At 43.0% G+C, this 12,881-nt stretch overlaps 1 protein-coding gene across 1 annotated transcript in view; it reads right to left on the bottom strand.

Moving 5' to 3' along the window:
• Positions 1-12,881, bottom strand: part of LOC136577507 (bile salt export pump-like) — a 63,116-nt gene that overhangs the window by 29,483 nt on the left and 20,752 nt on the right. The window contains exons 11-14 of the mRNA XM_066577408.1: positions 8,903-9,016; positions 6,701-6,811; positions 4,937-5,062; positions 3,390-3,593 (exon numbers count right to left, since the gene is read on the bottom strand). Coding sequence (XP_066433505.1) covers positions 3,390-3,593; positions 4,937-5,062; positions 6,701-6,811; positions 8,903-9,016 — 555 coding nt within the window. The remainder of the gene's footprint in view (positions 1-3,389; positions 3,594-4,936; positions 5,063-6,700; positions 6,812-8,902; positions 9,017-12,881) is intronic.

Here is a 12,881-nt window from a genome sequence, read left to right as displayed (position 1 = left end):
TGCCGCCGAGGTCTTCTGCACATGCGCAGACCAGCTCTCCAGCGCGAGCACACCGTAGAAGCCCCATTGTACAGAACAGAAGACCGCACAGCGCAAGCGCGTCTAATGGAAGGAGAAGGCAGCGTTAGTCGGCGCCATGGAGACGAGGACCCCAGCACCGGAGGGGGTAAGTGTATAACTTCTGTATGGCTCATATTTAATGCACGATGTATATTACAAAGTGCATTAATATGGCCATACAGAAGTGTATAACCCCACTTGCTGCCGCGGGACAACCCCTTTAAGTGTGCCTATAAGAACAAAAGCTGTTATTACCTTTTAAGTGGCAGCCAAGACCATCATGTCTCCGTCATTGCCCACATAAATACTGTGAACCTATATACTGTACACGGATAAGTGCCAGAGCACCTCAATAACATCAGGGACAGTATTTTACTTACTTCTCCCATACTCAAAAGGTTGTGTCTTGTGATACCACACAAGAAAAAAAGTGAATAATGTGCAAAGATGTTATCTGAGAGATAGGGACTTGTTTTAACAGATTATGGGTCAGATACAAACATCTCTCTTGATATATTCTGCACAGGAGTGAAATGCCCTTAATTAATTAATTATGTGCATCTCAGTCTGCCCCGTGTGCCAGTCAGACAAATCTACGCCATTTAAGAGCTGGCATAGATTTGCACTGTAATTCTTGGCAGTTTTTGGTATAAATGATAGAAAATATGCCATGCTGAGGGTGGCCACATTCTCTCCCACTAAACCCCAACCTTTTTTTCCAAAAATTGGAAGTTTTGTAAAGCATCAAAAAGTCACAAATTTTGCACAAATTCTCACAAATTTTTGCACAATCGAGTTAAAAAATAATCTCCAATGTATGTTGCAAATTTTTAAAATGTGAAGTACAGTGGAATAAATGTGTTTGAAGCCACCTTGAATAGCTCTTATGTTACTTTAGCCAGAAAACCCATTTTAGTATGAACATGTAGGGAGTCAGTAGTAAGTGCGGAAGAAACCCCTTGAATGTGTCTAGGTTGTGAAGTAATTGCCTAACAAAACTTATGCTGTGAAATAACATAAATAATGATAGGAGATATTTGGTAAGTTGTACAATGCTGTCCCCTAGTGAGTCTAGCTTGTAATTGCTAGCTTAATGCCATATAGGATAATGTATTGATGCTGATTGGCTGCAGCGGAGCATATGACTGGCTTTCAAACAGGATACAGGTGTACCCTACTAGGTATTGGGCAGTTGCTTCCCAGCAGCAGAAGTGCAAGAATGCTCTTGGCCACCAGGAGGGTGCTGTAACAAGCCCTCTGGTATAGCCTATGCTACAGTTACAGGAAACCAGCTGGAGGAGGAGTTATAGCCAAGCTGCTTTAACAGGTGACTGTGCTCAATATCTGTCTGCTGCAGCATCTAAGAATTGCCTTCAAACCTGCATGGAATTTGGTTACATCTTATCCCACCAGCACCAATGAGAAACCTCACTGCTGCAACTGCAAGGGGTTCACAGACTTTCTTCCTCAATCACCAGGGATACACAGAGTGGACTTCAGAACTGTATGTTGCTTTGAAGAACTGTTACCCTCTCTTCTGGAGGCCCTGTTATTGTTTATTTCTCAAACCAGTCCAAGGTTATGGACTCCAATCACACAGATATTGTTACTGAAAACACCAGTTGCCTTTGTTAACAAAGTTAATATATAGTGTTCATAGAATGGTATAGTTGAAAGGGACCTCCGGGGTCATCTGGTCCAACCCCCTGCTCAGTGCAGGATTCACTAAATCATCCCAGACAGATGTCTGTCCAGCCTTTGTTGGAAAACTTCCACTGAAGGAGAACTCGCCACCTCCCATGGTAACCTGTTCCACTCATTGATCACCCTCACTGTCTAATATCTAATGTGTCTCCTCCCCTATAGTTTCATCCCATTGCTTCTAGTCTTTCCTTGTGCAAATGAGAATAGGGCTGATCCCTCTGCACTGTGACAGCCCTTCAGATATTTGTAGACAGCTATTAAGTCTCCTCTCAGCCTTCTTTTTTGCAAGCTAAACATTCCCAGATCTCTTATCCGTTCCTCATAGGACATGATTTGTAGACTCACTATCCTGGTAACTCTTCTCTGAGCTTGCTCCACTTTGTCAATGTCTTTTATAAATGAAGGTGCCTAGAACTGGACACAGTATTCCAGATGAGGTCTAACTACGGAACTAGGATCATTTTCTTACGTGATCTAGACTCTGCAACTTTTAATCTTTCAAAATGTCCTGCTTAGCTTTTTTCATTTTTCTTGCTCAGATGTAGGACTTTGCATTTCTCCCTGTTAAATACCATTCTGCAAGTCGCAGACCACTGTTCAAACTTGTCTAGATCTATTTGAATCCCTTCTCTCTCTCTGTTAGTTATCTCTCCTACCTTTGTGTCATCTGCAAATTTGATCAGTTTCCCCTCAATTCCCTCCTCCAGATCATTTACAAAAATGTTGAACCACACTGGGCCTAGGACAGAGCCTTGTGGTACCCCACTTGATACATTCTTCCACCTAACAGTTGCCTTGTCAATCCCATATTTGATCATTGTTTCAATAAGTATGGTATGAGATAATTTATGAAATGCTTTTCTAAAGTCAAAAAAACACAGCATTTTCCTGATCAACCCAGTCTGTGATTCTATCATGGAAGGAAATAAGATTTGTCTGGTATGACTTGTTTGTTATAAACCCATGCTGGCTCTGGTTAATTACTCCATTCTCATCCAAGTACTTGCATACATACTGTTTAATAATTTGTTCAAAAAACTTTCCCAATATAGAAGTCAGGCTCACAGGCCTGTAGTTGCCTGGGTCCAACTTTTTTCCTTTTTTGAAGATGGGGACAACATTTGCCCTTTTCCAATCTTCTGGGACTTCTCCCGATCTCTAAGAATTTTCAAAGATTACAGCAAGTGGTTCAGCAATTACCTTTGATGAGTTATACCATGATGTCTGGGACAGTCATTATTGCTTAAAGAATGCCTCTCCCAGCTATTATGCCAGACTGTGACCAGAAATATTTCCTTCACCATGGCCCCTGCAGTGAAGCCTGGGTAGTCATCTCTAAGCCTACTCACTGGGAGGAGAGGAGCCCCTCTCCCTCTCTGGCCACACCCACCCAGCCCCAAGGAGAATAGCAAAAGTAGAGCCCCCAACTCCTGAACTTGCAGAAGGACCCAACTGTCAGCCAGGGATGCCTTCTTACAAACGGTGAGCCAGACTATCTCGATTTTTTTCCATTGTTTTGTTTTTTATCTATCATGAGTCTAGCAGATCCATGAAAAGTATTTTTAATATTGCAATGAAGTTTAAAGCTTTGCTTTTATAAAATTTTAATATAAAAACAATCAAACCTGTGGTAATTCCATGATGAAGTTGTAGGCATTGGCTTCTTTTGCTGCTTTAATGATATCATCCATAGTAGCACTGTCTTGTCCGAAGCGAATGTTTTCTGCAATTGTTGTGGCAAATAAGACGGGTTCTTGCTCTACAATTCCAATTAGAGAGCGCAGCCACTGGATGTTTAACGAGCGAATGTCATGTCCATCCAAGGTGACCTATTAAATACAAGGAAATGTAAAAATATTCAAGATCAACAGTAGACTCGAGTGGCAATCATTGTCACTAAAAAGGGAAACTAAGGTAGATTTACTAATATTGATTAGATTTTACCTTTTCACGTTAATTCCACTTTTGTAAAACATATAGTTCTACAATGATATATCTAAATTAATACCAGAAGTGATAGTTTGTTAAAGCAGGCGTTTCATCAAGAATGAATCCTAAATGTACTTAGAGCTCATGTTCTTCTATCATTGTGTGCTGCTGTTTTCATCCTAAAGTCAGACAGTCCTGCTTCTGAGTTTGTTCTGGCAGCCATGTTTCTCCAAGTCTCTTCTCACCCTATATATTAGGAATTAGTCCAACTGCTCTCTAGCTCCTGCTCCCCTCTGTGGCAGCTCCTGGTGACTGGGCATAAGGCATGCCACCTAAGAACTGAAGGGACTCTGCCATCAGATTTGTGTTGAGGGTATAATTCGAAGGCAAATGCTATATGCAAATAGAGACTTCTCTCTGTCTCATTGACCAAGAGTCATGCTTATGGCATCATACTTGGCCAAAGTGTGGTGCCAGCAACCATAGGCATAACTTGAAACTCTTGGGCCCAATGCAAAACCTGTAACAGGGCCGCCAACTATAAAGCTTTATTCATAGTACTGGGCTCTCTATATGGAGAAGAGAGGCCTTATGGGCCCCCTAAGACTCCTGGGCCCAGGTGCAACTGCATGCACTATGGTTATGCCTCTGACAATGAAGCTGACAGCTGGAACATAAAAAGCAGCCAAATAAGACAGGGCAAAAAAAAGCTGAGCTTGCAGGAAATGTTAGAAAAGAAAGAAAATAGAATGTAAAGTACTGAGCAACTAGGGGATAGTAGCGAAAAATACAAGAAACAGAGACATTGCCACAGATGGTACAAAAGCTCATTACTATGTATTATGCATGGGCAGTATATTGAATTATTAGAATAATCGCAACCAATTTCTCAATCTCTAGCTTCTCGGAATGGACAAAACCAGACCTCTATGTCATGGCAGTATTTGCAAGCCAAAGTCAAATTTGGAAACAAAAGATAAATAGTATAATGGAAAGGTTTGCAAACCTCTTCTGAAATTTGGACATACTCCTGGTTTTGCTTTACAAATACAGATAAAAATGCTGTCTGAAAGTGGCCGAAGTAATGCAATTGTGGATTGCACAAATCTAATTGGGTTATTTATATGGAAAAGCACCAGGAAGAGCAGAGTAGAACTTGACAGGAAAGCCTCTGCCTGGCGTAGAAGCCCTACGTATACTATCAAGCTTATAGTTATCCCGCCAATATTTGGACGGCACTCACCATGCCTTCACTAGGATCATAGAAGCGTTGAATGAGTTGAATCGTTGTACTTTTCCCAGCTCCACTAGGACCAACAAATGCTGTTGTTTCTCCAGACTTGATAATCATGTTTAGTTTGTCTAAAATCTGAGCAAAAATGTAATATGTTACATCCATTATTTTAGGAAGAGTCAATATTTATATTTAACTAGCACTTGTGATGTCACATGTTCTCCTCCAAAGGTACAAAAACAGTACACATTGTACTTATATGACTGTTAAAGTGTAACCAAACCTTTAGAAAACTTCAGACATGTCATACGGACGTTCCCGAAGTTCAGGCCCAGGTGGTGGGACCCTAGCCAATTGCTAAAACAAAGGGGCAGAAGCACTGCACCTGATCTGCTCTTTTGGCTCTGCTCAGAGCTGTGTATGGGTTGAAAAGGAAGTCTACAAGTCCGTACACCACTCGTTGATCACAGCCAAAGACGTACAGTGCTTGGCTGAGTGCCTCTGTATCTGTTTCTAGCGATTGGAGGGGTCCTTGTGCTGAGACAAAACTTGTTATGTTATCATTTTTCTAAAAGTTTAGTAATCCTTTAATGAAGAACAAATATTCCTTCCAAGGGTATGTTCACACTATGGCATAGCTGCGGAATTTTCCATGCTGATTTCTGCCTCAAAAAATGCATAAAAATCTATGGCTTTCTTCCACGGATCCGCACATGGAATGTGCGGAATTCTAACAAATAAAATTATGTTACTGTAAGTTTCTGAATTAAGAAGTGGCATGTAACTTCTTGATGCAAAAAAGTGATTTTTGACCATCCAACTCTGCTCTTGCAAAACAAAATGGACTTGTGGCCCTCGGACTGCCATGTTCTTCCCTTATTTGATCATTTGAACAACTTTGTACAAAGGAATCATTATACAAATTCACACTACCCATGAAGAAGGGGGATGGAACTGTCTAAATTGTGTCCTCTTCCTCCATGGACTGCCTTCTTTGTATGCTGCCAACACTGATGTCACTGCTATGCATGCAAGATCTGCAAACTGCTCTCATGTCTGTTATGACAGTATAGAGTATTTTAGGTTGAGCAAGTTGGGAGCTCGTCATCTGCTAGTTCATTCGTAGATGCAGAAAAAGATGGCTTAGAGGAGACTTAATAGCTGTCTACAAATATCTTAAGGGCTGTCACAGTGCAGAGGGATCAGCCCTATTCTCATCTGCACAAGGAAAGACTAGAAGCAATGGGATGAAACTGAAAGGGAGGAGACACAGATTAGATATTAGACAGTGAGGGTGATCAAAGAGTGGAACAGGTTACCACGGGAGGTGGTGAGTTTTTCTTCAATGGAAGTCTTCAAACAAAGGCTGGACAAATATCTGTCTGGGATGATTTAGTGAATCCTGAATTGAGCAGGGAGTTGGACCCGATTACCCTAGAGGTCCCTTCCAACTCTACCATTCTAGGATTCTATCTATGATTCTAGAATTGTTGTCTGGAGAAGAAGGGGTCAATGTAGGAATATGGGAGAACATTGTAGGAGGTAGCATCCGCTCCTTCTGGAACTGAGCTACAGAAATACTTACGATGAGATATGGAGCCTGCAGTGGGCAAAACCCACTAAAAATACATGAAACGCGTAAAACTGCAGTCAAAAATAGTGCTATACTCAAGTATACAAACATAAGAAAGTTTGCTTGGAATGATAAGTACACTTAGTAATATATTTTTTGAAGACAATGTATGTAAAGTGTAAGAAGTGAATACGTCATACCTTCACCTCCGGTCTGGATGGGTAATAGAAAGTAATGTTATGAAATTCTATTTCTCCCTTGACCTTGTCCAATTTGTAGCCTTCTTCTGACATGCAGTCAATTTTTGGCTTCTGTAGTAGAAGGAAATGAACTGAACATTAGTTTTTAATACTAATTTTTAATTTCAGATACCAAATCTGGACTAGTATAATTAAATGATTACAACACCAGACAAATACAGTAAGTCATCTAATGATTTCATATCATTTCCTCGTGTTGGGGGCAGAAAAGTGGCAAATGAAGTTTAAAGGAGATGTCCCGCGCCGAAACGGGTTTTTTTTTTTTTAACCCCCCCCCCCGTTCGGCGCGAGACAACCCCGATGCAGGGGTTAAAAAAACCACCCGCACAGCGCTTACCTGAATCCCGGCGGTCCGGCGTCTTCATACTCACCTGCTGAAGATGGCCGCCGGGATCCTCCGTCTTCGTGGACCGCAGCTCTTCTGTGCGGTCCACTGCCGATTCCAGCCTCCTGATTGGCTGGAATCGGCACGTGACGGGGCGGAGCTACACGGAGCCGCTCTCTGGCACGAGCGGCTCCATAGAAGACTGCTGAAGACCCGGACTGCGCAAGCGCGGCTAATTTGGCCATCGGAGGCCAAAAATTAGTCGGCACCATGGAGACGAGGACGCTAGCAACGGAGCAGGTAAGTAAAAAACTTTTTATAACTTCTGTATGGCTCATAATTAATGCACAATGTACATTACAAAGTGCATTAATATGGCCATACAGAAGTGTATAGACCCACTTGCTGCCTCGGGACATCTCCTTTAAGACTGATAAATGTAAAGTTATGCCCATGGGCAGAGGAAATACAGGTCATCATTACACACAAAATAGGAAACCACTGGGAAATACTGACATGGAAAAGGATTTGGGGATTTTGGTTAACTCTAAGCTAAACAGCACGAAAGAAGAGAGGAGGGATCAGTCGGAGCCATGAGGAAGAAGAAGCAGGAAGAAGTGCATCAGAGCAGTGAAGAGTCCCACCCTCCCGCCAGAGGGGAAGGGTTGGGGGGGGGGGGGGTTGTGTTGGAAAACTTGTCATGGCAGCGTTGAGGGGGAGGGGTCCTTGGAGTCAGCATAAAAGTATGGTAGGGAGAAGGCAAGGGCTGGATAGCTACCTTCCTCCTTTTGATTGATTAGTACGTGGGCCTGTTGCCTCTTGGCTTTGACAGAGCTGTGCCCTGCAAAGATGGTGGTAGTGGCTAGCCGGCCTCAGCCTCAGAAAGTCGGCGACTAGAGGTTGGTTGGTGAGTGGTGGGCCTCCTGAGTCAGTTGGCTTGCAGCAGGAGGCGTGGTTTGGGAAATAGTGTTGCCCGAGTCGGTTAGTATGTGACGAGTGGCAGTTACAACTATTTCCCGGTTTGGTGAGGTGACAGAATGTTTGGGGCTCTAAGGATTGCTCCCTAGTTTTCCTATTGGGTTGAAATATTTGACATGTTTAATGTTATGTTTGTAATAAATATGGCTGCTGTGGCCAAGTTTAATCCAAAGAAGAAAGGTGTCTGTGGTTATTTAGGTAAGATGGGGTTTAAATGGGAGGCTGCAGCGGAGACGACTCCGTTATACCCAGATCATACATGTGCACTGCTGCTCTATTGATCTCTGCAGGACTGCAGGAGATGGCTGAGTACTTGTATATATAGTAGCTATCAAGTCCACAGATGTGACCACTGCTCCATTCATTCCAGGACCTCTTGAGATCCATGTTTCCCTGATCAGAGGAAATTCCAGCAGTTGGACCCCCACTAATTCTGTGAATAGAGAGTAAGATCTTTGGGGGGACAGTCCTGTTAATATTATAACAATATCACTTTGTGGTAGAAGAACAAATAAGGCTCTATTCACAGTGCAATGAGTTTAGTATGCAAGGGTACAGATATACAATTGCATATGTCTGCCACTGACTTACATTGCAAAAATGCTGTTGTGTAGAGAAGCATAGTCAACTATCTTTGTAATATTCAGTATAAACTTGCATTCAGTTCTGTAGTCCCAACCTAAGGGACTTGAGTTATATGGGTTGGAAGGGGAACCCATTAATATTGGCTGTTGTATATGTATGTGATACCCTATGTTAAGGTATTGCTGTACATCCTTTAAACTGAGCATTTGAGTTAGAATTCTGCATTTCTCATTTAAAGACAGGATTAAACTTACTTTATCAATAGTCTCAAATATAGTTGTGGCTGCACCGCGTCCTGATGCAAAGGCCTGCAAGCAAGGAGATGCCTGTCCGAGACTCAGAGCACCAACCAACACACCAAAAAACACCTAGGACAAAAGAAATAATGTTAAAATGTTGTCACCTATTGGCAGTTCCTACTTTTCACCCAAATCCCTCTCTGAACTTTAAATGTCTCTTTCTTATCCTGAAAATAACAGCATTAATTAATTTTCTATATTGCTGTTTGCAGATCGGTGTCTTTACCTTATGGAGAAGACTCCAGCTTGGCTTACATACCTAATCACGTTGCAAGGCTTGTTAAAATGTCAGACACTGACTAGTAGGATTGCAATCCTGTAGGACGCACCAAAGAGTCAACTTTCTTCTTCCAGGATAGGAGCTAATTTGCATACCCTATTTTCCAAGTAGAATTGCCTGGCCAACTTTGTAGTCTCCACAAGGAGAAACATTATCCCTATCTTAGTTCAGAAATTTTTTTTCTGGTTTCTAATTACATATGAAATGCAAAATTGTGTATTATATCTTGACCTGATGCAATTTGAGTACTAATATTTGTATATTCAGATGACTGTAATAGTGCCCAAATGAAAAAATAAAAATCCAAATAGATATACATACATATACACTCACTGTCACAAAAATCAGCACCTAGAAGGAATTGTCAGATTGAATGAAACTTTCTCTGTGTGATTGTAACATTTATATTAGTAAGTGATTACAATATAAGAGCAAAAGGATCATTGATTGTGGAAAGGCAGGCATGGAGGATCTAGTACCCTGTTGTACTGCCTCTAGCTTGGATACAAGATGTGATACAGGCAGGCATGGAGGATCTAGTACCCTGTTGTACCGCCTGTAGCTTGGATGTAAGATGTGATATAAGTGGGCACGGAGGCTCTAGTACCATGCTGTACCACCTATAGATTGAATATAATATGTGATATTGGTGGACATGGAGGCTCTAGTACCCTGTTGTACCATCTCTAGCTTGGATGTAAGATGTGATACGGGGGGCATGGAGGCTCTAGTAGCTTGTTGGACCGCCTCTAGTTTGGTGCAAGATATGATACGGGTGGGCATGGAGGCTTTAGTACCCTGTTGTACCACTTCTAGCTTGGATACAAGATGTGATACGGGTGGGCATGGAGGCTTTAGTACCCTGTTGTACCACTTCTAGCTTGCATTCAAGATGTGATACAGACATGGAGGCATACACGTTCTGTATGGTATGCTGCAGCATATCGGTCCACATTTGCTTTAAGTGAGCCTCTAGATCATGGAAACTTGTAGGCTGTTGAAGTTGGCATCCCGGATGGTCCCATACATCTTCTATTGGTGATAAATCTGGCGAAAGTGTGGTAATGTTGTGGGCACATTCCTGTGACCCCCTTACTGTGTGCGGCTGAGCATTATCCTGCTGGAAAATGCCTCTTGGAAGTCGCCATGAGAGGAACACACGTGGCTGCAGGATGTCCTAAACATATCGCTGAGCTGTCATTGTCCCTTGTACCACTACTAGGGTGACTGACTGTCATATCCGATGGCCCCCCCAGACCATCACACGGGTAGGGGGCATTGTGCCGCTCTACAGCAAAGGCAGGATTGAGGTGTTCACCCCTAGATCTCCAGACACGAACACAGCCTTCAGCATCCAAACTAAATCTTTGATATATCACTGAAGAAAACCAGGTTACTCTCCCTAGCAGTCCAGTTTTGTCATTCCCAGCACTATTGCAAATGGAGACGGCGGTGGATGGGTGTCAAAGCCAGTACATGTAATGAGCACCATGAGACGAAATGTCCTTCAGCCAAGAACCTGGTAACGGGGTGACATCTCTTCTCTGCGTCGTAGAGGCGTCTAGTGGTCAACGAGCTCCACACAAGCGAAAAAAGAGGTCACTACACACAAGGAGCCTCCGAGAGCCTTCTTATAGGCCAAGGGTGGAACCACTTTTAGGGCCTCAGGTGGCAAGACCGTTCATCTAATCACACCACAACTCTCATCATTTACAGATGTAGCTGCATACCGAGTTTTGCAGCAAAGCGACAACTTCTTTTAGGGGCTTGATTTTTCTTAGAGTATATTTCTTTTCAGCCATCCAAAGTGTTGGGTGGTATGCCATGTGTTTCAGAAGCTACTCCCTGACCAATTAGCGAGTTTCTTAGCACAGAGAGAGCTAAAGTAGAAAAAAACCCTCAAAGCACTTTCCACAGCCGTATTGAATTTATGGCTTGAAACTTCTACAAAGAAAGTGCAAACTTCACATCAGGATAGCCGTCACAATTTGGGTATGCTCCAAAGTTTGCCTGTAGCAAATCAAACAAGTATTTGCAAGATGATTTGCAACAACAATCTGCAGCTTTTGTATTTCTGCCCTAGATGTGCAGCGGGTCCACCCCAGGAATAGCCTGTTATTTAGTGGAGCTAATCTATACCCATTGGAGGATACCAAAATGTACCATACACAAATCCACGGGAAGAATGAACATGCGCCTTCTCCTCATGGATGATTTGTTTCTGTAGTGCATCTGCCCCGATTTTCCAATGCTTGCGAATGAGGTGCAAAATGCCCCTTTCGTTTGCATTGGATGTGAGATGTTAGTGGACTTGATGAGGATATAGATGCAGAATCTACATTAAATCCTGGTGAAATCCTAAACGTGTAAAAGGGCCATCAGAAAACATTCAAAGTGTAATAACTCTGCATTATGCAAAGGTATGGCACAGACAAAGTTGCAAAATGTATTGCTATTCTTTGATCTAATGATCAACATTGGGAAGTAATAGGCTGAATTAGATGGACATATTTTTTTTCGGCCTTGCATACTATGTTAATATATGTAAGTGGGGAAGTGATGCTCCACTTCCCGCTCTCTTACTGTAGCAACTCCCAGCCATTCTGATGGGCCACGCGCTTTGGCATTGCTAGGTTGTCCACCTCCCCCATCAGACAGGGCAGGGGAAAGTGGAAAAGGCAGGCAGGCATGCACCAGATTTAGGTGCACGGCAGTGAATTCAGGCACAGGAAGCACTGCAAAGTTACAGGACTTGTCAGGGCTGAAGAGTTAAGCCCCCTGAATGAGCGTGTGCCCTATAAACGGAATTTCTGCTGTGCCACAAATGAGGAGAGCAGCAGGGACTGTGACATTGAGCTAACAGGAGGGGTGCAACCATCTGCAAAGAAGCTGCTGCTGAAGAGAGACTGGAAAGGGCAGCAAGAGCCTGGACCCCTGGAAGTGAAAGAGACAGCGTTGAGCAGCGCCATGGAGAGTGACAGCAGGAGGGAGCTTGGTATTTACAGGCATAATTTCCATTTACTTCAGTGGTAACTTTGGCTGCAATACCAAAGCTGGCCACTGCAGTGAGAGTGGAGCTGTCTGCTTCCTGCAGAAATCAGCTCAATGCATAAGCACACCAACCCAATGAACAGCTGATCAGCGGGGTGCCAAGCAGTAGACCCCTTCTGATCTATCCTGTGGATAGGCCATCAGACAGTGGGCACAGCCCCAATCAGTCTTAAAAAACTAGGGATAAATGGTGTTTTACAACTGGACTCCCACGTTAATAGACTGAGTGGGGTATTGATCACCAAAAGTGAAGTGTTAACCCTTTCCAATCCGTGACGTCTTCAGACATTCTGATTGAAGGCTGTACAGCTCCGATGTTGGAAGACGTCCGGCAGGGTACTCTTACTGTATATTACTGGCCGCTCTGTTGTCGGGGGCCTCTCCAGCATGTCCCATACCACAGTACTGCAGATGGCACCATTGTATAGTGGCAGAAAGAGAAAGCCCCCTAGGAAACCCTGAATCCAAAATTGGATTGCAAAGGGTTAATTCTTTATATACAAACTGTATTAAGTTACATGATTTGTATTTCTGCTCACTGGGACTCATCTGTTTACAGCATTGGTGATAGTGTTTTTTTAGCTTTGGTATTAAGTACATTCC

The sequence above is a fragment of the Eleutherodactylus coqui genome, chromosome 8 (genome assembly GCF_035609145.1).
Source record: "Eleutherodactylus coqui strain aEleCoq1 chromosome 8, aEleCoq1.hap1, whole genome shotgun sequence".
NCBI lineage: Eukaryota > Metazoa > Chordata > Amphibia > Anura > Eleutherodactylidae > Eleutherodactylus > Eleutherodactylus coqui.
Note: the sequence above shows the minus strand (reverse complement) of the source record. Positions and strands in the feature narration are given on the sequence as shown.